Source organism: Lissotriton vulgaris, chromosome 1_1 (genome assembly GCF_964263255.1).
Source record: "Lissotriton vulgaris chromosome 1_1, aLisVul1.2, whole genome shotgun sequence".
In the NCBI taxonomy this organism is placed as follows: Eukaryota; Metazoa; Chordata; class Amphibia; order Caudata; family Salamandridae; genus Lissotriton; species Lissotriton vulgaris.
Window position 1 is genome coordinate 55,813,447 of NC_141685.1, and position 27,269 is coordinate 55,840,715.

At 43.8% G+C, this 27,269-nt stretch overlaps 1 protein-coding gene across 1 annotated transcript in view; it reads right to left on the minus strand.

The window, feature by feature from the left end:
* LOC147737233 (uncharacterized) overlaps nt 1-27,269 on the minus strand; it is a 103,717-nt gene that overhangs the window by 71,922 nt on the left and 4,526 nt on the right. The window contains exons 3-4 of the mRNA XM_086923282.1: nt 4,055-4,262; nt 427-1,019 (exon numbers count right to left, since the gene is read on the minus strand). Of these exons, the coding sequence (XP_086779408.1) occupies nt 427-1,019; nt 4,055-4,262 (801 nt within the window). The remainder of the gene's footprint in view (nt 1-426; nt 1,020-4,054; nt 4,263-27,269) is intronic.

Below are 27,269 nucleotides of genomic sequence, written 5' to 3' on the forward strand. Positions count from 1 at the left end.
GTCATACCGCAGTAGTGAGTTACATGCCATTGATTTACGGAATAGTTCACTTGCCAGACCAGTAGGGGTTGCATAGATTGACAGATCCAAAAAAGAGACTTTGGACCTATCCACCTCTAGGGTGAATTTCAGGTAGTCACTCTGTGCATTTAGCCACGAGTGAAATGATTGTACAGAGTCTTTATTGCATCGCCATACCACCAGGATATCGTCAATGTAACGTTTCCACAGTCTAATCGTCTTGTGGAAGGGGTTGGTGTTTGTCAGCACATGGTTCTGTTCAAAATTATGCACGTATAAGTTCGCCAAACTGGGCGCATAAACACTACCCATACTCGTGCCGGACACTTGAAGATAGTACGTGTCCTCAAACTGGAAAAAAAATTCCTTCATAGCCAAAAATGCTAATGACATAATGAAACTTACTGGGGTGATGGAATTCAATTCAGTATTATTTAGAATGTCTGAAATAGTTTCCAGGGTTTCGTCCTGGGGTATGGAGGTATAGAGGGATTCGACATCGAATGAAACCAAAAGGTCACATTCAGGGTCGAAATCCACATTTGGTAAAAGCCTCAGCACATCCTTTATGTCCTGCAAATAGGTGGGCATTTTCCGTACAATGGGTCTCAGGAAAAAATCTACAAAGGTAGACAATGGTTCCAAACATGAGCCAATATCTGATATAATGGGTCTTCCTGGTGGTGGCCTCTGTGCTTTATGCACTTTTGGAAGGATATAAAAATAGGGCATCACAGGGTGACTTGTCTGTAAATAAGTCGACTCTTGGCTCGTGATCCATCCTTCATTCAGGGCCTCATCCACAGAATCCATTATTATCCTGCTTAGCTTGGGAGTAGGATCTTCTTTGAGGGGGCGATAGCACCTTCTATCGCTCAGTTGGCGTAGACACTCAGCTCGGTACATCTCAGTGTCCATGATGACCGTGGCCCCGCCGTTATCAGCGGGTTTGATTGTAATGGTCTGATCTTTGGTCAGTGCAGTCAAGGCTTTCAACTCTTTGGAGGGGATGTTACTATATGCATGCTTATTGTTGTTTACAACAAGGGGTGGTGAGGGATAGAGTCTCTGAATTAAGCAGAAAACTCTCACCCAGTCAAGAGATCTGGGCTAGATCCAACACCGTTTTTTAGCTCACTGCACCATCCCAGTTTCAGAACCTGGCTGTATGCAAATTAGTCTGTTCCTGTCCCAGTGCATGATGGGAGCAGGGCAAACCAAACTACAAAAGCCAATTCTTACACTGGGAAGGAAACAAGCTCCCGGGGACCGGTTTCTGGCATTACAGCCGTCTTCGGCCCGGTTTGCTTGAATCCTGATGGTGTAATGAGCAAGGGACTCATGTCTGAGTATACCCTTCCACGCTTAGGGTGGACAAAAATATTTACAACAAGGGGTGGTGAGGGACAGAGTCTCTGAATTAAGCAGAAAACTCTCACCCAGTCAAGAGATCTGGGCTAGATCCAACACCGTTTTTTAGCTCACTGCACCATCCCAGTTTTAGAACCTGGCTGTATGCAAATTAGTCTGTTCCTGTCCCAGTGCATGATGGGAACAGGGCAAACCAAACTACAAAAGCCAATTCTTACACTGGGAAGGAAACAAGCTCCCGGGGACCGGTTTCTGGCATTACAGCCGTCTTCGGCCCGGTTTTCTTGATTCCTGATGGTGCAATGAGCAAGGGACTCATGTCTGAGTATACCCTTCCACGCTTAGGGTGGACAAAAGTATTTACAACAAGGGGTGGTGAGGGACAGAGTCTCTGAATTAAGCAGAAAACTCTCACCCAGTCAAGAGATCTGGGCTAGATCCAACACCGTTTTTTAGCTCACTGCACCATCCCAGTTTCAGAACCTGGCTGTATGCAAATTAGTCTGTTCCTGTCCCAGTGCATGATGGAAACAGGGCAAACCAAACTACAAAAGCCAATTCTTACACTGGGAAGGAAACAAGCTCCCGGGGACCGGTTTCTGGCATTACAGCCGTCTTCGGCCCGGTTTGCTTGAATCCTGATGGTGCAATGAGCAAGGGACTCATGTCGGAGTATACCCTTCCATGCTTAGGGTGGACAAAAATATTTACAACAAGGGGTGGTGAGGGACAGAGTCTCTGAATTAAGCAGAAAACTCTCACCCAGTCAAGAGATCTGGGCTAGATCCAACACCGTTTTTTAGCTCACTGCACCATCCCAGTTTCAGAACCTGGCTGTATGCAAATTAGTCTGTTCCTGTCCCAGTGCATGATGGGAACAGGACAAACCAAACTACAAAAGCCAATTCTTACACTGGGAAGGAAACAAGCTCCCGGGGACCGGTTTCTGGCATTACAGCCGTCTTCGGCCCGGTTTGCTTGAATCCTGATGGTGCAATGAGCAAGGGACTCATGTCTGAGTATACCCTTCCACGCTTAGGGTGGACAAAAATGTTTACAACAAGGGGTGGTGAGGGACAGAGTCTCTGAATTAAGCAGAAAACTCTCACCCAGTCAAGAGATCTGGGCTAGATCCAACACCGTTTTTTAGCTCACTGCACCATCCCAGTTTCAGAACCTGGCTGTATGCAAATTAGTCTGTTCCTGTCCCAGTGCATGATGGGAACAGGGCAAACCAAACTACAAAAGCCAATTCTTACACTGGGAAGGAAACAAGCTCCCGGGGACCGGTTTCTGGCATTACAGCCGTCTTCGGCCCGGTTTGCTTGAATCCTGATGGTGCAATGAGCAAGGGACTCATGTCTGAGTATACCCTTCCACGCTTAGGGTGGACAAAAATGTTTACAACAAGGGGTGGTGAGGGACAGAGTCTCTGAATTAAGCAGAAAACTCTCACCCAGTCAAGAGATCTGGGCTAGATCCAACACCGTTTTTTAGCTCACTGCACCATCCCAGTTTCAGAACCTGGCTGTATGCAAATTAGTCTGTTCCGGTCCCAGTGCATGATGGGAACAGGGCAAACCAAACTACAAAAGCCAATTCTTACACTGGGAAGGAAACAAGCTCCCGGGGACCGGTTTCTGGCATTACAGCCGTCTTCGGCCCGGTTTGCTTGAATCCTGATGGTGCAATGAGCAAGGGACTCATGTCTGAGTATACCCTTCCACGCTTAGGGTGGACAAAAATATTTACAACAAGGGGTGGTGAGGGACAGAGTCTCTGAATTAAGCAGAAAACTCTCACCCAGTCAAGAGATCTGGGCTAGATCCAACACCGTTTTTTAGCTCACTGCACCATCCCAGTTTCAGAACCTGGCTGTATGCAAATTAGTCTGTTCCTGTCCCAGTGCATGATGGGAACAGGGCAAACCAAACTACAAAAGCCAATTTGTTGGCACAGAGGGTCTTGACTTCTTCTAGTACCACCCTTTCAAACGCTAGTACTTGAGGGGGCACACTGTGCAGAGGAGGGTTAAATGTAGACCGATTCTTCAGCCCCGTATTGATAAGATCTTGTTCATTTTCAGGCTGTTTTTATCTTTAAAGAAATGGTGCAAACAAACCTTGCGGAAAAAATGTGCTAGTTCACAATGTATTGTGAAATCATCTCCACTATTAGTTGTCACAAAACCCAGGCCCCTGTTCAGGACTGCAATCTCATTTTGTGTCAGTACCCTCTTACTCAAGTTGACTATCAAATCTTGTTGCATTGTCCCTCCCTCTACCCCTGATTCTGGCCTTGTTTGGTTTTGGAGCGGGTCTCAATCTGGTTGGGTACTTCCGGAGGTTGGTTCCAATGGACCTGTGTTTGATAATTCTGTTGGTTCCAACATCGGCCCCTTGATCTGCCTTGGCCTGCCCCTAAAAAAGGCTGGTGAGGAAATTCCGGTTGATATGACTGCCAAGGGCCTGGTGGTTGAAAATGAGGAGGAAAACCCCATGGGGTCGGTGGCCACCAATGTTGATAAGCTGGGCCACTGTATCCTCTCCTAAAAGATCTCCTCCACCCGCCTCTATACTTTTGACAATTATTAACTGTGAGATCAGAATCACTTGAATCCCATCCAAACTACTCCCAGAGTATGTAGAGCCCAGGCGTTTACCCCTGTTGTTAAAGGTAGGTTCCACATAATCGTCACTGGTGTAAGGATACACCACCTCATGCTTGAACTTTGCCAAATCCTTTTTGAATTTATCAATTTTGGATTTAAGAATGGAATCTTTAAGATCTTTGTTGGCTTTGTTGGATTCTTCTTGATTTTTCTTGAAGATAATGCTAGTGACCTTGGTCTTTATCTGGGCTTCCATCACCTGTATTTCCATCAAAATAGCATCAGCTATCCTCTTGGCAGTGCATATAATTAAAAGTAACCAGTCCCTGATACACCCCCCAGGCTATTAGGGACCAATGCTTGCGAATTGCTTTGTCCTGCAAAAAGTAGCCTGGATGCATTGGTCACAATCAATCCTGGAGGTGCGCAATTACCGCGCAAATACTTCGCCATAATGGCACCATGTATGACGGTGAGTGAGTGGGATTTCTTCAGGGTGGTAACCGAATCCCAGTCATCAGCTGCAGATGTAGATGGACTGATAAAGTTGTCTAATATACTAGGAGTATTATCAAGTATACTCTGATAGGTGGCATCATCAAATGCCAAACCGCTGAACTCCGCCATGATCAGACGACGTCTTGATCAGCAAGATTGGAACAGGATAAAAACGTCTAGTCACAAATAGAAGGAAGACAGGATATAGAGATCAACTGGCTCTTACTTTTAGAGAACCAGGACAGAACACAATACACCCACGTGTGTGTACTTGTCCGGTAACAAATAATGTGAAATAAAAGACCCGCAGCCATCAGCTGCACACAATTGCCACAAACACAAATCCTCTATGAAGTAAGGGTCAAGGGGAACATATTTAAAGACCTACAGCAGATTGAATCCCCCAATCCTCTACTTAATAACAACAAAACAATCTGGTGTATCGATAAGTTACTGGCATGATGTTTATACCTGTCCATAGTGGAACAGTTGCGCCTCACGCGCAAAAATTTGCCAAACGGTAAATTGTCCCTTAAAGACTTGGGATGTTGGCTGTCATATTGCAGTAGTGATTTACATGCCATTGATTTACGGAATAGTTCACTTGCCAGACTAGTAGGGGTTGCATAGATTCCTTGGACCCTATTATGAGGGCCACTTGATTCCCATATAGACACTGTTCGTCCCAATGTTTTAGTTCCACTCTAGTGGTGGGCACATTAAACTTTGTCTTATGGAGATGGATCGAAGATCTATCAGCTGCAGATGCTAGAAGGATAGACAACTGCTAAACCGCGCTGGTGTGGTACAACTATCGAGTTTCTGGGTTCTTCCAAGTGTGCTAAATTTGGAAATTACAGTTTACGATATGATGAGGTCAATGAGTGGCTTATCCTCAGAATAGGAGTATCATACTGTAGTTGGCAAAAGGCCCCTTTTCTATGTTTATCACCATGCAAATGTGTGTATGCACTCTTAGGAATTATTAACAGCAAAATATCGACATGGATTACCTAGGGGTAGGCAGGCAACATTAAGACATCAAGATAGGGCCACATTAGCACAAAGTTTTTGGACCTCGCTTTTTCAAATAAATATCTTAATAAATATCTTTTTATTTCTGGAAGCTCGATATTGGGCAATTACAGTGCACGACATGACGACGATATTGAGCAGTCTGTGTTTCAAACTAGAAATAGGAGTAACAGACTGAATGTGGCAAAATGAATTACAGCTTGTGTTTATCAACATACAAATGCCTAAATGTGACCTTAAGAATTGGCAACAGTAAGAATTTCTGCTTCTGCCGTTTGCAATAGGGTTATGAACATTTAGATTTCTTCTTTTAGTCTACATAAACATGACTTTTGGTCCTTTACGAACCACGCACATTAGACATAGAGCGGGTATTGAAGATCTGCACTTATGATCAGTGAGGGTGTTTCGAATAATAAATGAACTACTCCTTGAATGGCGATGATGTCATTTTGTAGTTGTCTTGTTTTTTGAGACCACGTAACTGGTCTCATGTGACTCGTACTCAAAGTTAACAATGGCCGCTTGCTGGTGTTTGCTACCTTCCCCGGGCTCAGAAGACAGACTGGGACACCGACGGAAAGGTAAGCAGGGTGGATAAATTACTTAGGTCAAGTGGTTTGTAGCTTTGTGTAGCATCGCATATTTTTGGGACAGCACTTGGTAACTGGGGTGGTACCAAAACCGGCAGAATGGAGCTGTGGTTTACATATTTAACATATTCCTCAGGCCTTGTTTTTCTTTCAGTTCGGTGTAGCATTTCATATTCCTTTTACAGCTTTCTATTTTTGGATTGGGACCCAAATCGGCATAATGAAGCTGTGGTTAATATATTCTTGGGAGCTGGGTTCTCACTCACGCATGTGTTTCTGGTGATGCCGTGAGCAATGTCTGAGCTCAGTTGGCAGGTTACTTTTTCCGAGTCAATCAGGCTCTGTTTGACAAGGGAAGCGCTTTGAAATCCTCGTGACACCATTTTCCACACAATTAATCGAGCTCTTCCATTTTTACAAGACACAGGATTTAAAATCAAACCTTGTGGATGCCTTGTATATACACATTGACAGAATAGGACAGACAGTCTAGCTTGTTAGGGAGACAGGATAGAGATCACAGTGTATCAGAGATCGTCATTTAGGCAATCACTGTGGTTCATACATAGCTTTTATGTGTTTTAATGTGAATGAGAGTTTATCATCACATTCTTTTCTAGGGCGGGGTCTCCTGCAAAACCTGAGTCTGTGCCAGGTGAGGTGAGGCCTAACCCTACACAGGATAGGTGAGTGTACCTACTTACAAGTTTTATATTGGAGAAGAGAGGGGACTGTGTGGTACTCAGTTCATGATTAATCTAAAGGTATAGTTGTGTTTCTTCCTCTGTAGGTGTGGGAATCCTCCATCCTGTATAGAGGTATTTGTGGTATTCACAAATGTGAACACTGTGATTATGTTTTTTCTTTTTACAATTTCTTTATTGTTTTATTTGTTGCAGTAGCTAATATATAAGAAGGTCCTGAAGAAAGCCGGGGCAGTGTGCTCTATTGGCTGAAACTAGTTGACCTAAGACCTGCGGCATATTTGTTAGAAACGCAGCACCTGCACTGTTTTTAAAAGGCATATGAGTGGACATTAATACAATTGTTGGGTTCACTACTATGCTCTTTTTAAATTCTCTCACTAACACTGCACTGCAATTTTTTGTTTCAATCTGAGTACTTGGGACTACAGGCTTTTAGTCATCTAACATTGTCGTGTAAGATGTTCTGACTCTCTGGGTCACAATCTCAGATCACGGTATCATCCCCTGAGTTAATGGGGTGATGTGACAGGGAAGCTAGGATTCCAAATGATGACACTGGCCACGAAGGGCAGTTGATGGAAATCCTTCTTTCATCTTCCCTGAATAGGGGTTGTTTAAATTTGAATTCGACTTGTCTGTAAGTACCAACATTTTCTTTCTATGTTTCCTCTCTCCTTTGGTTTTTTAGATATCATAGACCACCAGATTGTTTTGTTGGTATTACTATATTGAATTGTTAAGAGGAACAGGGGATGAAGGAGAAGGAAGTATAGGAGAAGAACGGTGCACAGGAGATGTGGCAGAGTCCTTCTTCTTGGTAGGTACTACAGTGGGTGTTGTATCTGCCTTCCTCTTCTTGTGTGGTATGGTGGATACAGCACCTGTCTTTGGATCAATGTAGATCTTCTTTTGCAGAGGATCAGGTTGATAAAGTTCTTCTCCTTGTGTAACCTTTGCCGGCGCCGATTTTTTCAAATCCAAACGAGGTTGCTGCTTGTCTTTAGCCTTAGGAGGTGTTACAGTGTCCTTTGGCGTAGTTTTCGGCACCGAAGGTGTTGTTTTCGGTGTGGTAGGCTATTTCGAGCGCTTGGGTGCATCCGAATCAGACCTAGTCGGTTTCGATACCGAAGGAGATGGCTTCGGAGTGGAAGCTGGTCTCGTCGGCTTCGAGGCTTCAGATGCTGGCTTCGCACCTTTGTCTTTAGAAGTCAAAGGAGCAGAGACTACTTTCGGTTTCGTTGCCGATGGAGCTGGTGGGATCGGCACGTGCGGCTTGCTCGGAAGGCTTACTTATTTTCTTCGGAGCCGGGCTCGATGGCGGGGCTTTCGAAGTGATTTTTCGGTCTCGACTGGGCCCCGGAGGCGGAGTGTTGACCTTTGCCTTCGGTTTGGGTGCTGTGTGTGGTGCAGGGGCAGTAGTACTCATGCACTGACCCAATGTATGGAGTCATCCGAGTCGTCTGCCTCGATTTGGAGATCATCGGAATCCTCTTCAGGAACGAGCGGTACCTCCTCGTCGAAGATATCCACCGATTCCAGAGCTGATCTCTGCATGTCGTGTCGACGGGCTCTCTGATCTCGGATGGTTTTCTTGGATCGAAAGGACGCGCAGGCTGTACTGCTGAATTCGTCGTGTTCTGGCGATAAGCACAGGTTACAGACCTCGTGGTGGTCACTGCATGGAAACTTTGCTTCACACACAGGGCATTTCTTGAATGGCATCCTTTCCATGAGGTGTGGGCCTCACGGCGTGGATAGGCCCAACGGCCTGCGTCGATGAGCGGACCTCGATTGTCAGACTTTAATGGTAGACCAAAAACTCTTTGATATCAAAGATAGTTTGGCTGTCTTACAGGACTTAAATGAAATAAGAAGAAAACAAAGTAACGTGTTCCTGAAGCCAACCACCACTGAAGAGAAACGGACCGTCCCAGCAAGGCCTTTCTGGATCCCAATGCTTGGTGATCTGGTCAGAGAAAAGATCGTGGACAAGAAGGAATTTGGGCATTCTTACTGACAACCCGTACCTGTCCTAGCAATCCACGGATCAAGAACAGTATTACTGCCGCCCCTTGCTGGAAAAAAGGAGAGCAGGTTCGTGTCTATCAACTTGGTCAAACCACCTCATGTGGCCGATCATAAGCAGTAGGCCAAGTGGACTCCGCCAATGTAGCAGACGCCCAGCTCTGGCTCCTATCCAAGAGATTCAAACTGAGAGACTCATCACCTTTGAAGAATCTGCAGTGCGAAATGAAGGACTAAGCAACAAAGCTATGGCACTTGTACCTCTTGAAACCCAAATAACAGTTAGTCAAGAAACGCCTGTCTACAATGAAGTAGCATCTGACTGCACAAATGTTACAAGTAATCCTGAGGTTCCAGCGAGTTCAACGAATCCCGATGCAATCCCAACAATTGACAGAACTGCCTCTGGCTATTTCATTAACTTTGATACATTTTCCGAGGATCCAAGCGAACCTAAAACTGCGCCAGTAAAAAGATCTTTGAAAGAACAAGCAACAGACCTTTTTCATCACCTGGAAAAGACTTATTTGGTTTCACCATGGATTGAACTTTGGATTATGTTGGGTGTGCTTTTTATTCTACTTTGGTTGACTCTGGTAATAACTTTGGGAATGCTGATAAATGGAAGATATGTCACAATGGACACAGCAAGTAAGAACATCAACTTACTTCTCAAGCCACACAAATCATCTCATCGTGAACAAAGAGACTTGTCATCAGTGAACATCACAGCGGGTCCTATACCAGGGAGTATAGCTTGGGACAGAACTAATTATGACATGTTTGGCCCGTCAGAGCTGTTGAAGATTCCACACCAGTTCAAGATTTCCTTGAATGACTTTGTTTCATCTAGTAAATTTTCTGATGATTGGGACTTCGAGACTGTTAATAATATGATGTCGGACTTTACAAATCATGGATACTTAGAAAGTTCATCAGATTATGAACACATGTATTGTTATAATCACTATGGTCATCATTTCTTGCACAAATATGCAAATCCTAGAAATTTATTAATGTATAACCAATGGGAACATTGTCCTACGCCACCAAAGGGTAGCTCAAAAACGTTTTTTAGAAAATGTCCGTACTTTTCAGAGTTCAATGTATCCAATCCGGAATCATTTCACTAAAAAAATGTAAACAAAAACAGGAATGAAAAGTATGTTAACAAATACCAAGCACATTTATTCTCCAGCCTTTTATGCTCAACTGTCTTCACTAGGTTTTTAATCTTGGAAAGACAATATTGAGACAAAAACTGTCTGGGGCACAAAAGATTGGCAAGTGCAGGGGATAGAAGCTTTATTTAGAGCCTGCATCATGTGAGAAGTTAGCCTGGTATATGATGTTCACTATTTTAGTGAGCACCTTGCACCAGTCCAAACAACCCTTATGCTGATGGTTTAAAGTCAACCTTATAGACCAGCTATCCTAGTGGTAGCATGGACAAAAGCAGTCTTAGGCTAAACTCAAGAGGGCATTGAAGCCAGCTGTTTTACCATATGCAAACCTTGTAATACCAAATGAAAGGACACCACACAGGTTATATATTCAAAATATATATGTATTTATTTCTAAACAAATCCCCTTAACTCTTTATGAGCACAGGAGCACAAGCGTATAACAAGACACTTAATATAGCATACAAAAGTTGCACAAATATGGATAGGCCCTGGTGGCCCCTAAAACCATATATTAAAATAGTGGTATAAGAACCACGTCACAAACAATGGTAAGGCCTAGGGCCTTGGGAATCGCTGGGGCTACACTGGACTAACAGCAGTTAGGGAGCAGGAGGCCCACAGGATGCGGGTGCAGTATCTAAATGCACATGGGTGCACCTATAGAAGTCAATGGGTGCGTAAAGTTAGAAAGTTGCAGATTTGGAAGTCTTCCGGCTGGACTAGAACTTAACCACTTAAAACTAGGACACTAGGGATGTAAATCTCTACAGGAGCACCACAGTACTCGCGTTACCTCACCCACAGGAAGCAGGTGCATAGGTGTCAAAGTGTGTCGGGTTTCGTCGTGGAGTTCTATGGAGCCTTGGAGAAAAGGTGCTGCAGGCGACCAGGAGAGAAGAGTCCGTTTGGATCTATGGGTTGATCGAAGATGTAGAGTACCTGAAAGAAAAGGGGGCAGAGTCTGGGTCACTAGCCAGTGACCAGGAAGGAACCAGGAAGGAACCAGGTGATGTCGGGTTGCTATCAGGTGATGTCGTGAAGCTTGTCTCCGCTGCCACGTGGACCAGGAGGTGTCAACGACGACCAGGTGGTGGACACAAACTGTCCCACGAAGGCTCTCGCTGTCGGCGGTGTTGGTTCTCGATTCGGAGTCAACAGGCCTTGGCAAATGCAACCCACGCAGGATTCGAAGATGGCTTCTGGATCAGACCAGCAAGGTCTGATGGGCTGCTCCTTTTCAGGGGAGCAAGGGCCAGTCTGGAGCAACCAGACAAGCATTGAAAATTCGAAGGCTCGTCGTCACAGAGGCCACTAGCCAACGGGCAAGTGACCGGACAGACGTATCGAGCAGGAAAATGCAAAAGGGCTCCACGCAGCACTCGGTGAGTGTGGAGAGGGGATCTTCGGTGCAAAAGCTGCTCGGGGCTGGGGCTTCTCAATCCCCAATGCACAGCTTTGAGGGTGCCTCAGAAGCTGCACAGAAAGCACTTAGCTGGCTTTCAAAGATGGCCGGTCCCACGTCTCACGTCTCCTCCACGGGTCTCAGCTTTGCTGTGGGTGTGGATCGGGCTGTTGGATGTCTGGAAGTCCGGTTCTTGTCAGGCTCTGAGGTTCTTTGGTTTCCGACATCGCCTTATGCGGCCGCCATTTTGTGTCCTGTCACCATTTTGTGTTGCCCTCACTCAGGCGAAGCGGCGAACTGAGTGTTTTTGCCTTTTCCAGCTGCTATGTGTCTTTCTGTTAAAAAGTAATCCCCTGCCCTGGCTTAGGAAACCGATGTCAGGGTCTGTCCAAGTCCACTAATCAATTTCTAGGCTGATTGATCCCTGTCTTGACTTACTGTTTGGCTTTCCCAATTCTTCCCTTACTTTATCTTATCCGACTGGCCTTCGCTATTCTCTTCTTGTATTCTCATTACACAACTATCCTTTGAGGCACACGAATACGTCCCGCCACCTGCAAATTGGATTGTAGGCACTAGCACTGATTAACTTGTGGGGAGGGGTAACACACAGGGCCTGAAAGAAGGGCGTATTTGGGACACTTGATAGCTTGTTTTCCAACTTTTCCTATTGGTTACCATTGTATGTATTGGGAGTATATGTTGTAAATATGTGTGCTATAAAAGCTTGTGCGCCACAAAGTGGCAGTCTCCTGAGAACCTACTCTGTACTTCTGGGACAACTGTGCTCAGCTGCAGCTAATAAACCTGTTTTTTTACGCCTAACGGAGTGTCTCGTGTCTCCGTCCGACAAGGCAGGTGAACCCGGAGATTTTAGGCATGCCCTGCGCCGTCAGACCCATAAGGCCCGGTTTTTCAGCTCTGTTGTTTGAGCTCCGGCGGGAGCAACGATAAAGCAAACCGTTGAGCGCTTGATGGTGCCTGCTTGCACAGGGTGGTCCCTCCTTGACCACAAAGGAGATTCCTCAGTCTTCTACGTCGAGTAGGATGTCGAAGGGTCCAGAGTTCCGTTTCAAAGTTTCAGTCAGGATTATCTAAAGTCTATGTACACAGCTCCTACCTTTATTCCAAATCAAGGGGCTGGATTACCTGCTAGGTCCCTCCTACGGGTGGGACCCAGGAAGGGGGTGGCTACACCCCTTTCCCTTTGTCCAGTTTCGCGCCAGAGCTGGGGCTGGAGTGCCCCAGCACCGGTTTGAACTGGGCTATGCATGGGCCACCTTGTGTGCCCCAGGCAGTGTCTGGTTTCATTCAGCCCTCCCTGCCCCAATCCACTATCTCCTGTCTGGGGTGGTGCTAGCACCTCCCTGTGACAGGAAACCTATTGTCCAGGCCTCCCCTGCCAGAGTTTCGGTCAGCAGCAGGAGGCCAGACTTGTGTCTGTGGCAGCAGCGTCCATTTTGTGATGCTGAGGCTCTGGTTAACTTTAACCGGGATTAAGGTTAGTAACATGTCTTCTCCCTCTAGAAGGGTGGAATGCTACCCCCGTTGCCAGAACTGGCGAGGGGGTAGTATTCCAAAGCGTATGACACCTTACACGACATGTTTTGATAAAGCCAAACCAAAGATAGCATCTAATCGCGAGGATTATAATGCACTTAAGAGTATATGGTATGGCAATATCCCAGAACAGCTATAAGGACATGGATTCGAAAGCTGCAGACAGGCTCAGCTCATGCTAGAGCACCATCTCACATAAACCCAAGCACTCTGCCTCCAGGATTGTTAAGGCCGGCCATAGGAGTGACTTATAGGTGTATATGTGTCCAGATATAAGGTTAGACATAGGTATACAATATCTAAGCAAGGGGTGATTACACGACCTTGCCCCATCTGAGTGATCAGCCAGTTATGTCAGTTTGGATGGCCAGCCAGGGGTGGCAAAAGATATGCTGCAGCCCCTGGTAGGCCTTGGATGCACTTATGCCCTGGATACCTATAGTACTCTGTACAGGGGCTCATAAGGTGACCCAATCCCAATTGGTGATGTACCTAAAATACATGGTTGTGAATTTAGAGAGAGAACAGCAGGGCTGTGGGTCTGATTAGCAGGCCCACAGCCACATTAAGTCAAAAATAAGTGAAGCAAAAAGCAAAAAATAATGGGGTGACCATAGGATAGCAGACCCTACTCTCCTACACATCGTCCCTGAGCAAATTATGTTTTTGAATGACACTGTCCAACAGATGTCTTATCTTGGGTTAGCCAAGATAAAAGACTTGAACAATCCGTCTATACCTGCTCCTACACCTGCTAGTGATAACACTTCAGAGGGGGGAGTCGATGTACATACTATTTTGCATCACAACAGAACAGATCCAGATTGGAATAAATGGTTGATCTTGGCCCACAGACACAAACAACTGTCAAGATAGATTCCTGAATAAAACAATGGGGTTCACATTCATTAGGCCAGAACCAAGATATGTTCAAGGACAGCATCCAGGAATAGTAACAACATACAGTGTAGGGAAACTTTGCCTTGATTGGATACATAGATCTACACTTAAGGAAGTAAAGCAACACTTATTTTTACTTAAAGATGGCGCTGATCTTAGGGAATTGTTGCTAGGACCAAGAACATCACGTCATAAACATTTTATATATGCCGGTGTCTTTGCTGCTTATAATGAAGCATGGAAAATTACGCAAGCAGAGACTGCAGAACGAATACGAGAAATTGATCGTATTCATTTTGAGAAATCTCTCTCTGTGGTTGACAATGGGTTAACAACTCTGTGGTCCAGGATATATTCTTTATGTAGCATAGTGTCTTCTGCCATAGACATCATGGAACAGGACTCGGTCATGTTGCAACATGGTCAGTCGCAATTACGTTCTATCATGCTATTAGGCTGGACGTTGCAAAACCTTCATTCAGGCTATGTGCTGTGACATTTAATCAATACTACGTCTCTGTTTTCAGAATTCAATCTCACTGATAAACAGATCAAATTGGCACATAGGGGAGCAGACAATACGGTGCTGAGCATTGAAAAACTGGAAAGATTGCCATTTTACTGTCGCTGAAAAGCCAGTTATGGAATGGATTATACATGGAACAATCACTCTGCCTGTTACAATTTTCTATTTTCAATATTGCCTACAACATATACCAGTAGGCACATATAAAAGGTTGGGTAAATAATACATCAAGACATCCAGGGAATTGCCGTACACATACAGATGTTGGAGTGGGGGTAGTGAAGTGCTTCTTAGCGGGGAAAATTGTAAAAATGTACCAAGCGGTTCACTCCTATTTCAGGGCATAAACGGGGCCTGCAATAGTTCCTTTAAAAACTTATCCTGCCACCTGCAAGGTTCACCAGCCGCGGTGATTGATCCAATTTTTGGACAACTCTGGAATGGGAGTTACCTTACATTGAATGATCGCAGCTGCTGTGGCATGTTGCCAGGCATACCATATCTAGTAACTGTCAGCCAGGGTCACTTGCTGTATGCAAGTATTGTTTCCTAAAACCAAGACAGCCACGAGTCGCCACTTTGGCCTTCACTGAACATCTCTTCTATACAAATTGATACTTTAAGCAGAATGAAAGCCATTCTTTTTTTTAAAAACTGTGCCACTGACCTCGGCCAAAGAAACCTATGATCTGCAAGTCGCAAGGACTTCTGCAGACTTACATGCCCTCTTAACTACAAATTGCCCTATAGGTTTCTCAGAAATGTTAAGTCGTATCTTAAACATGTCGGATACGAGTGGTATTGTACATGTATTTAAGACCGTATTTTCTGGACTGTTAGCACCTTTAGAAGCAGTCCTAGTAATATTTCCAAACTTGGGGCACTCTGTGTTTGGCGGATTGCCTCTCATTTTGGAACTCGCTGCAGGAATACTATTTTTGCTCCTATTGCTGCGATATGGCAAGTCATTTCACAAACGACACCTAGTTCTCCATGGAGAAAACTCTACTAGCAACGAAGTGTCGTGAGCGCATCGTCCAAATGTTGGGACTACCTCGTCTAAGAGAATTAAATACCACATGGTTTCTGTCATTCAGACCAATTTGGCAAGATTGCATCCTACCTGTTCTATGCTGCCTGCTATGCGGAGAAGAATGTGTGTTAGACACATGTCTCACACTCCCATCAGTCATGCCAACGGATGTTGATACTTTGGTTGAACCAGTAACGGCCCATGCACTGTGTTGTCCCCAGCGGCTACTGATTCTGATAACTGCATTCATTGAGATCTCACAGACGCAAAATGCTACTGCTGTAATTCATGAATTTTTATCTTGTGTTCTGATTAACTTGGACATATTATATTTGTCAATCTGTAACTTGGAAGATGTTTTTTTTTTTATAAAACCGAATAAAGTTTGTTGATAATAATCACTAGGGGATTCATTTTCAGGGTAGCATGGTATCCCTCACAATAACTCTAGGAGTCACAGTCCACACAATATACATGCTTTGTTCCCCCCTACTTACAACCTTACATGTACCCCCAATCACCTGCCCAAACCTCTCCCTGCTGATGCCAATGTGGTCCTCCGTCATCCCACAGACCATATTTTTGGCCCCTTTGAAACTGCCCATACAATAAAAATGCTGCAGTTGTAAATACATATCAACTACCATTTGTTGTGTTTGAAACATTTTATTAAATAATAAAACCTAATAAACATAAGCTGATTTTTAAAGCAAAACAAAACGTCAGTTGCCATACACATAAGACACAAAAGTAGTACATAAAAATCAACATACTGTAACACAGCAAAGTTTTGTAGAGCATAATTCCTAATTTCGGGCAATCTTTAAAGTTCAACAATAGAAATGTACATAAAGAACAGGAAAGGAAACAAAGAAGGTAGGATACAGTGATTTCATTAATGCAACTGTTACTTGCGCTGACTTAGAGCGCCTTTTAAAACTTTTTAAATCGTTTTTTGTTGTTTTGGTGCATTATTGCTACTGCCCGCTGATTGCTAGCGCTTCAGATAGCTGTTCTAGTGCTGTATTGTACCTTCTGCGTGCTGATTGCTAGCGCTGGTTTCATTTGTGTGTCACTGCCTACCTGACGGTACATCTTTTTTCCTGCTCTCCTCATTTTCACCACCTGAGGCGGAAAGCCGGGTGTTCTCCTGCTCCTGACTTTCGTATCTTTTCCTTACCTCTTTTCCCCGTCTTGCTGGGTGGCATCAGCATCGCAGTGGATTTTCTGGCTCATTTCCCCATACCTGCCCGGCTGACTAGGGGCCGCAAGGTATCCTGGGACCAGTAGGCTAGTAGGCTGCATTCTGTATTCAGCGGCCATCTTAGGAGGATTTCTGGCACGCTGGTCGGCGGACCAGTGGTGCGGTCTTCCTCACCTTCGTCGGATTTTTTATAAATTTAGAGGCCCTCATCTCCGCGCAGCAGACGCGCGGTGCGGGTGCACCTACTATCGCGCCAAAGGAGTGCCTAAGGTAAGCCCGTCTGCGCCCGTCAGCATCCCATAGGCGGACGGGTGCGGGCGGAGCTTCATCCTTTTTGGTCTTAGGCCTCTTACAGCATGCGCACATACACTTCTGAGGAGCTTCTTTCCTTAAGAGGAAAGTCTAGTAATTGCTACAGATTCTTCCCCGGAAGACATGTCTGTAAAAAACGTTGTTCGGCTTGCGGATGGGGTACGGGTGGCCCTCCTGTGTCATCTCCTCGTGACTAGCCCATAGTTCTGTCTTGTCTTCTTCTTAATACTAGGTCCCTTACTAGACACTCCCTGGACATTTACAATCTCTTGGCCGACACAAACCCTCTGTGTCTCTTTCTTACAGAGACTTGATTGGGTGAATGTTCGGGACCCGACCTAGCGTCAGCCATTCCCCACAGCTATGCTATCTTCAGGAAAGATAGGGCTCAGGGCAGAGGAGGCGGCTTAGCCCTAATAGTCGATAAACGTTTTCCCTGCACTATCATTTCCACCGACGATATTGCGGGCTGTGAATCCCTGGGGTTTTCTCTCTCCTTATCCCCTCATCAAACTTGGGCTGGGCTTCTAGTTTACAGACCCCCGGGACCCCTAGGCTCTTTTTTTTTAAGAGCTTTACACAGCTGTGACAGCTCTGTGCCTTAAAACGGACCAGTGTCTGCTGCTGGGGGACTTCAACATACACATGGACTCAGGCACTGATGCTGATACCATCAAGGTATTAGACGTTAGCACCCCATTGGGTTTGGTCCCTTTCATCACTACTCCCACACATAACAAAGGACACACCCTGGACCAAGTGTTTTCCACCACCTCCATTGCTGTGTTTCCCCCCAAACCCGTTTTATGGTCGGACCACTATCTTGTTAAGTTCCAGATCTCTTTGGCCAATAAACATCCATCCCGACTTTTAGAATGCTCGCGTCAAACATCGAGAGCCTTCAATCGAGTATCCCCGGATATGTTGGTGCAAGCTCTCTCTTCCCACCCCTGCCAGCTGACTGGCAGCCTCGAAGCCTATCTAGACCTCCTACAAAGCTGGCTGGTTGAGAGATTTGACGAACTAGCTCCCACTACTACCTCACGTAAAAACTGTAAACGGGCTTCTGCCCCGTGGTTTACAGCTTCTCTTGCGGATATGCGGCGTAGCTGTAAGAAAGCGGAATGAGTCTGGCGCCGTTACTATGATCCTTCGGACAAGAATGTATATAGGGAGTCCATCAAGCTCTATCACTGCAGCATCACTTTAGAAAAGAAAGCATATCTCGCTAAAAGAATTGAGGCCGCAGCTATTGCCAGCAAGGAAATCTTCCTTATTGTTAAGGAATTTACTGTACCTAGCTCTGTTCTGCCCACGCACCATCACTCTGAACCCTGGGTGTCTCAACTGGCCAAATTCTTCATTTCTAAAATCAAGACCATTCCTTTCCCCCTACCACTTTAACAACTCCGTCTGAAATAGGTGCCCCTTCCTCTATGTTCCTTCCTGATGATGGTTCTTTTCTGGCCAACTTTTCCCCTCTTTCGTCGACTTCTTCTCTAGATCTGATTTCTAAACTCAAATCTGGCTCACCTCTGGATCCTTGTCCTGCAAAGTGCCTGGGAAAAATGGCCCCAGTGATCAATGATCTTATCAACCCGGTGCTCAACTGTTCAATGAGCACGGGCGTGGTCCCTCAGGCCTGGAAGCATGCCCTGATCCTACCGCTTTTGAAGAAGCCTAATCTAGACCCTTTGCTGCACGCTAACTACAGGCCTATCTCCCTCCTCCCGGCTTTGGCTAAAGTTGTGGAGAAGCACGTCCACGCCTCTCTTTCAAACTTCCTGGGAAACAATAACATTTTGCATGATACCCAGTCGGGTTTCCGTGCCAATATGAGTACGGAGACGGCATTATTGGAGGTCACTGATGCCATCAGAGAGGTGCTGGACGCAGGAGGCAAGGCCATGTTGGTAATGTTGGACCTGGCGGCGGCCTTCGACACCGTTCCCCGCGACGGTCACCTTCTCAGATTAAGGGAGATCGGGCTGCGGGGAGCGGTGTTCCATTGGTTTAAGTCCTTCCTAGCTGGCCGCCGCCAAACGGTCTGGGCCCCCCCCTTCTCGGCCGAGATGCCGCCATTGGAGGTAGGGGTGCCCCAGGGCTCTGTTTTGAGCCCTACTTTGTTTAACATCTATTTGGCACCCCTGGCGGCTCTGGCGGAGTCTTTCGGCGCCCAGATCGTGTCCTACGCTGACGACACCCAGCTTCTCTTCACCGGTCAGAAGGGTGCAGACTTCAATGGCGGGCAGATCACAGGCTGTCTGGGGGCTGTCTTCAAGTGGTTTGAACAACATAGCCTTAAATGCAACTCCGATAAATCGGAGCTGCTGTTTTTCGGCTGTCCTTCTGACCCCAGATGGCAATCTTGGTGGCCGCCGGCCATGTTTCCCCCCACGGCTGCCTCCCCCATGGCCAAGAATCTGGGAGTGCAGATCGATGATGGCCTCACGATGAAACCCCAGATCTTGGGCCTCGTCGGCAAGTGTTTCAGCATCATCAAGATGCTTAGGAAATTTCTTCCGATGCTTTCTCTCTGTCACTGGAAAGTGACTGTTCAGGCTTTGATAGGTCCGCGCCTGGATTACTCCAACGTTCTCTACCTGGGCCTGCCGGAGGTTCTCCTCTCTCGCCTGCAGGTTGTGCAGAATGCTGCTGCCAGAGTCATTTTTGGCTTTCACAGCAGAACAAGCGCAACGGCATTATTAAAAAAACTTCACTGGCTTCCCATCAAAAAAAGCGTGGCCTTTAAGGCTCTCACACTGACCTTTAAGGCTCTCCATGGCGAAGGAGCAAAATACATCAGAAACCGACTGGATTTCTACCTGCCTTCGAGGACTCTGAGGTCAGCTTCTCTGGCCTTGGCACATGTTCCATCTATCAGAAGAGCCCGAATTGGTGGTCGTTCCTTCCGCTATCTTGCTCCTAAACTTTGGAACTCTTTGCCTGTCTCCCTGAGATTGAACACTAATCTTCTGGGTTTCAGGAGGGAGCTAAAGTCCTGGCCCTTTGTCCAATAGTCTTATGTTCGGTCTGTCCGCCCCTGCTGCTCCTCGGAGTAGCTGAGCATTATATAAAACCAACTTAACATAACATAACATAATGCTTCCTACATATAGAAAAACAAAAATACTAATTATTTTGCTTAGGCAATAAAGTCCTCACATTATAATACTAAGAGAAATATATTGAACAATGAACATTTCATATGTAATTAGAATTCAATTTGAATATTGTATCCTCCTCAGCATTATTTGACTCATGATTACATCCTGAATGCTTTCTGGAAAGGAACCACCTCATGGGGTTCAAAATCACATCTTTTCCAACAATAGGATTCAAATGATAAACTTGAATTTCAATTCAATTTATTGATTTAGGCCATTTTAGAGATCAACAATTTGAAATATATACAAAATCCATACACTTTTGTAAAATTGTCTTCTAAACTTGAATTCCATCCACTTTTTGATTAAACTCTCCCCATTCCAGCAAGCATCATAAGACCACTTGTTATCTTCCCAATTAGTGATAATGTTTCGGCTGGCAACAACAATAAATATGTTTAGAATTTAACCTCCGAAAGCAAAAACATGCCATTTCTGAATCATGGTGCACAATAAAATGTAGGAACACAAGGGCATATTTTGGTGTAGCATTTATTAAGGTTTGACCAGACTTGAAACTAGAATTCCTGATTTTTTGGACATTTAAATGTCATATTTTTGATAGAGTTCTATTAGACCCAGCACAAGCTCACCGAAAAATAGAAGATGACTGAATTGTACTTAGAGAAAATGTGCTGATAAGTAATCTATTGATGTAAAATACAGTGGTCAGGCAATGCCTGTGCATCTAATCTATTCAGATTTAAACTCCATAGTGTGTTCAATAAATTGACTGAGCATAATACTTAAAGGTCCATCTCTCAGATCAGTTCTAGTACAGTTTTAGTTGCGATAACACTAATAGAGATCATTGATAAATAGATTTTAAAAGCCATGGGTGGAATCGATCCTTAGTCTAAATCTAGATTATTGTCTGCAATAGAAACCAGTACAAACAGATCAAATCTAAAATCATTGAATATGTTTATTATAGTGGTTTAGAGTAAACCCAGAAGACACACATTTTTCCTGAAACTCAGAAAATGTATCTAAAGATTATGATTACATCCTATTTTATGTCCAGAGACTGCTTTAGCTGCTTTCCTGTTTAAGTGACATTTGCAATTATATTTAACACAACATTAACGCTGGATGTCAGAAATTCTGTCTTTAAGTATTGTGTAAGAGTTATGTGTGATGGTTTTTATTTGATCTGAAGCAACACTAACACTAAATAAGTACATGCACCGGTTATCATCCAACTAACATTATTAGCAAACTTAATTTGGAGGGAATTGAGAAAAATGGCCTCATGTTTTATTGTTAAAAAAATACACTGGTTCAGTGATTCACAGAATTTGCAAATGCTAAACCCCTTTTTGAAATGTACTAATCCCAATTAACAATTCAGAATTTGGAAGGGGAATGTTAATAGTTTCCCTTCTGAATATTTAATACATTGTTAAGGAATATATTGAGCTTTGAAACCATATGTGGACTGAAAAACAGTAACAGGAGGTAGTAACCCAAGGGGACATTTGTGAATCTGAAAGTAAAATGGGGTGCATTAAAAATGCCTTATTTAAAAGCTATCACAGACAAAGTGGTGTGCAGACTCTACAAGCAACCACTTTTAACCAAATGGATTATTAGTACATGAATCTCAGTATTTCCTAAATTGCTGAAATTTAGTCTCAAATATTTTTGTAATGTTGTGTAAATATTTGTTCCTGTTAGTTCCCCTTTCAATATTGTCATGAAATGTACCTATTATTTTTGTCAAACATATTGAAATATCTTTATCACAATTTTTGGGGCATTCTAAAAAGTGTTAAGTGTTTTCACTCTCTAACTTGAAGCTTCCTAAGAAAAATACTGACGCCAGTTCCTGGTTTCTCCTAGATCATTTAGCTTTCTCACTAAAACAAGCACAATATTGATTTGAGAGAGGTGGTTATTGTAGTCATAGGCACTGGGTTAGTTTAGAAAAGACCAATTCCTTAATCTTTACAAATAATACTTGGAAAAGTTTATGTTCAATAATTTCAGATAATTTACTGATAAAGATATCAGATAAAGATCCCCTAATTTCTTATGCCTTGTGGTATCAAAAATATGATAGAATTAACAGACTTCTCTTCTAGATAAATCCAGGTATGAGAAGGTATTAAATGAGAGTATCAACTTTCTGTTATTTTAACACATTTTCTCAGTGCACAGAGTATTTTCCCTACATAGATCACAACATTTCATGCAATGGTCTGTGCTTGAACGAACAATGAAGGTGTAAAAATGCATTTCTACCACAATCAGGAAACCCTTGGGTCTCTGACGATTACTGTTGCAAATGAAGACCTAGCTAAGATGAAATATCCCTTTAAAAGGACGATTTCCCTCACCCAACATAGTTGGCATGCTTCCTTATTGGGAATCTCTTTGCACCATGAAACAACCCACTCACTAAGAGGGAGGAGTTCAGGCATATTTTGTTATAGAGAAAGGTATACTAAATATCACAATAATGAGCTCAGGGTAGTGGGGGCAGCAGAGTGAAAATTAAAACTTGCTAAAGGGTATTTGGTTTTCATTATTTGTACGCCCCTGGGCCAGGATTAAAAACAGGACACTTTGGGAGAAATATATATGCACTGTTAGAGTCAATAAGAGGTCAACATGTTTCAGCCTATTAACCCTCCAAAGAGGTGTTTGCAGCATTCTTCAGGACTTAATCAAAAGTTCTGCCGCTCAATGTACTCAATCAATAACAAGCATTGTCATAGCCAATAGGTCTCGCCTTTGGGACCTCATAAGTGTTTAGCCATGCACATTCAGTAACAATATGAAATAATTACTATTAAAAAAAAGAAGACTATAAACTAATTAAGCTAGACGTGACTTTATAACTGTTTAGTCAAACGTTTCTGGAGGTTTAGTATATATAAACAACTCCTTTTTTCTATGGCGTCATATAAAATTGATGCTCTAAATTTTGGTAAGAGTGCACAACGTCAAAAAATTCAATACTGCTTTTATATCAATTTACTTTTGAAAGCTTGAAGTGAAAGACAATTCTATGGGTGGCATTTGGTTATGAGTAGGCGCTATTGACTATTTCTGGATGACAATGTAATTACCATTTTTTGTATAAGATGTGTTAAAAGTATGGGTAGGGAAAATGGCTATTTTGGCCAAAGGCTGCCCTTTCTATATGCTTGCAAGTTTAATTTGTAAACAGAATCACAATTTGTTATGTGGTACACTGTAATGTTGGATTCATCTGTTTTACCCTTCTGATAAGCAAGGGATGACGATGAACCGTTTTTTCGTCCCTGGTTTTAAATGGATTCAGGTTGGAACAGAAGAGGTTTTGGTTGACTTTGCCTCAGATAATGGTTGTTTCCCGCATGCTGCTTTCATGCGACTTAAATCCCTTCAATGGAAGAGGCGGCTGCATGCCTACATATATGGCCAGATCAGTACTTGGCTGTTTCGGTTCTCCAGTGGGGCTAGAATAGAAGCTGTTAAGGGCAGGGGCTTAGCTTCCCATTGGTGCAGCAGGTGCAGTGGCACCAGGTCCCAGATGCCTTAAAGGCCCACTGAACCCTGATAACTACTGTTTGTCACAGTTCAAACAGAGGCCTGAGGGGCCCACAGAACAATGATTATTGTTTTTTTCCACAGTCCAAATAAAGGGCAGGGGTCACATTTCCTTTCTTGCCTTGGGGCCCAGGGCACACTGGCTAGGCCACTGGTTAAGGATGCAGTCGGGAAGAGGTGGCGAGACAGGTGGATTATCTAAACAGCTCGACGATGGCACCATGCCTGGGTATTAAAGTATTCATTACAATTAAAGACTTAAGCAGGAATAGATATCATAATATAGGAATGCCTATGTACAAATGCAGCTCGATTAGCGGCAGCCTTTAACTTCTCACTTATCACCTTTCCTAATTTACAGTTTTATATTAGATGCAGACATAAATCGTGACCTATGAATATGTTTATCTATCTTTAGGTTCAAATGACCCATCTTTTCCATATGCAAGTATCAGACAGGTCGGAAACGCCTAATGGCTTTAAACTTGATAAAGCCACATTAATCACTGGTCTTGAAATACAAATGGCAGCATTAGGCACACAGAGGTGTATTCTATGTAATCTCATTATGTTCAGGGTACAGGAGAGTATTTAGGGCATAAAGCACTTTGACAAAAAACATTGCCGCCACCGTAGGAATTCAATCTTCCTTGCCCTACCTTAGTATACAAGTAGTGCCACATTCTTTGTATACCTGAATTAAATAGGCACACAAAATAGTACAGTATTTAAAGGCCCAGTTCAGAATTACATGGAAGGTGCACTGTCCCAGACTACACAACGGTGCAGTTTTCAGTGGGTGCTATCATCCCACACAGGGGGGAGCACACCAGATTATGCTGGAAAAAACATGTGGTGCCCCAACATAGGCGCAGTTGTAAACCACCAGTCTGTTAACATAGTAAAGCGTCTGGCAGCTATTAAATGAGGTGGCACGTTTCCCCTGCAGGTGGTTGGGGTCTGTCACTATCCTGTCAGGTGGGGGGTATACAATCAGTGCGCCTCCTGACTGCTTGTTTGCCTTTTCGCCCGTGTCAATAATACAGTGCAGTCCTTGGAGGAGTAGTCAATTTGTATTCATGAAAGACACTTGTGTTTCTCGGATGTGTAATCCCCAGATGATGCCTGAACTGTTCCCCAATGGGCTATTTGTACATCGTATTGAATTGTATGGTCTTATGAGGACTGTTAATAATAATAAAAAAAGATTTAGTGAGTGTTTATTGCCCTCTATGTCACTCTACTTCTAAGCACCTAATACAGCTTGTAAGGTGCTTTTTGTCATCTGCTCACTTACATTATGCTTATTATGCTTAATTTAAATAGTGCACAATTTAGGCGTTTGTGTCTGCCTACAACGTGGACCTGATACAAATAGCAGTACCTACAAGGTGGATGGTACAATTCAACAAGAGTCTAAGATACTCCAGCACAGATGACTTTGCATCAACATTACGGGGCATCAGTCTTGATGGCAAGCCAACTTAAAACTTATCAATATTGCATACATTATTATAAGAGACTATACTTGCCTCTTGGATACAACTTTACAACGGAATTTTATTAATTTGTGTACAGTTGTGTGTATACAATAAAACAACCTCCCCACCATAATTGATCTGTCTTTTCGTCTTTTTGGGATCTGGATTAGCATGCTACTCGCCGAAAAGCACTTCATCAGGGGTAGCAAGCGCTATATAAATGCAAAACCTTCCCTCTTCTATCCCCCCACATTCTTTATTAACCCAACTAACAGGCCAACATGTCCAGCTCTCATATACATTTTATATTTCCCTATACTAATTCACCACTAATCATTTTTGGATCCTAGAGTAGTGTGCTACTCGCCGAAAAAGCGCTTCAAAGTTCGTATGGGGTAGTAAGTGTTATGTAAATCTAAATACATTACAATTACTGTTTACATCGGTCTGCACTAACACGAGGATAGAAGTAGAGTGGGGATTGAGTTTATCTGCCCAGAACAAAGCATACTACAGAAAGTGTGTGAACAGTCTATATGTCGTGCGCCTGGCAGAGAAAAACACAACAGAGGTGGGAAGAAGGTAGGTAATCTGATGGTCTGACCTATGTGGAAAGAGGCAATCACTTTGGGCAGAAAATAGGGCTTACACGGAGGACTACTTTGTTCGGATGGACAGCAAGAAAGGGAGGTCTGGAAGATAAGCCTGAATCTCACTCATCCTGCAAGCAGAGGTGATGGCAAGCAAAAAAGCAGTCTTCTAAGGAGGCGAAGAGGACAATTATGTAGGCGCTCAAAGGGAGCACACATAAGATAAGTGAGGTCAACTCCCACTAGGGCATTACGAAAGGAGAAGGAGAAAAGAGATGAGTAATGCACATCAGAAATCTGTTAATAATTGGAGCGAAGGCCATGCTCAAGAGCTCGGGGTACCAGACTTGGGACTGATCGCGTTTGATCTTCTTCAGCAATCTTGGCAGAAGTGGTACACGAGGCCGCATGATCCTCCGACATGGGATGAAATCACCACAAACTGCATGACCCTTACGCACTCCGCTGCTTGCGGAACTCCGCGTAGACCGCCAGAGTTTTTTTGTCACTTTGCGGAGTTCCTCACTGAGGAACTCCGCATAGGCTTAATCTTATCATGAAAAAATAGATATCAGTCATATGTTAAGAAACAAGGGTGAGTAGAAACCTTTTGGGTGAAGTAAAATATAAGACATTATTATTGTGATTTTTTGGGCAATTAGTTGATTTTTGCAAGCACTAACACTTCCCTGTGTAAAGTAAAGACCTTGAGAGTTTTGTAATTTTCAGATACTCAAATTGTGGATTCTGTTGCAATGAAAAATATTTCCAGGCCTGACATTTCTTTGGAGGTTGCATGCGGCAGCCTACGTTATCCTGCAAGAGTTTCTTGGTGAATTCTATTGCAACTACAATATGTGCTCTCTCATGTAAAGTCATGTTGTTAGAAGCTTTTCTGCAACTCAATATACGCCTTACTTTTCACCTGGTGTGGATGCATTTCTCATGTTTAGTGATATCTCCTTTCTGAGTATAACGTTTCTGGCTTTCCCCTCCTGTATATGGCTTTAGTCCAGTGTGAATTCTCTCATGTGAAATGACATTGTATTCAAGACTAAACCTTATCTGACATTCAGAACACACATAAGGCTTTTTTCCCCCGTGTGAGTTCGTTCATGTCAAGTGAGAAGTAATTTGTACCCAAAACATTGCTTGCATTTCGAGCACTCATAAGGTTTTTCCCCAGAGTGAGATCGCTCATAAAGCATAACACTGTCTTTCAGATTCAACCTTTTATGGCATAAGGATTTTTCTAATGTGGAGTTTCTCATGGTGAAATAGCGTTTTTTCTGCAGCTTTTTTGGCATTCAGAGCACTTATAAGGTTTTTCATCAGTATGGAGTCGCTTATGGTTAGTGAGGCTGTGCCTATCAAATAGGAATTTCTGGCATTCACAGAAATTTGTAATGTTTTTCCCCTGTGTGCGTCTGCTCATGTAGAGTGAGATTGAGTTTAAAATGTATGCTTTTCTGGCATTCAGAGAACTGATTATTTTGATGGTGTGTTTTC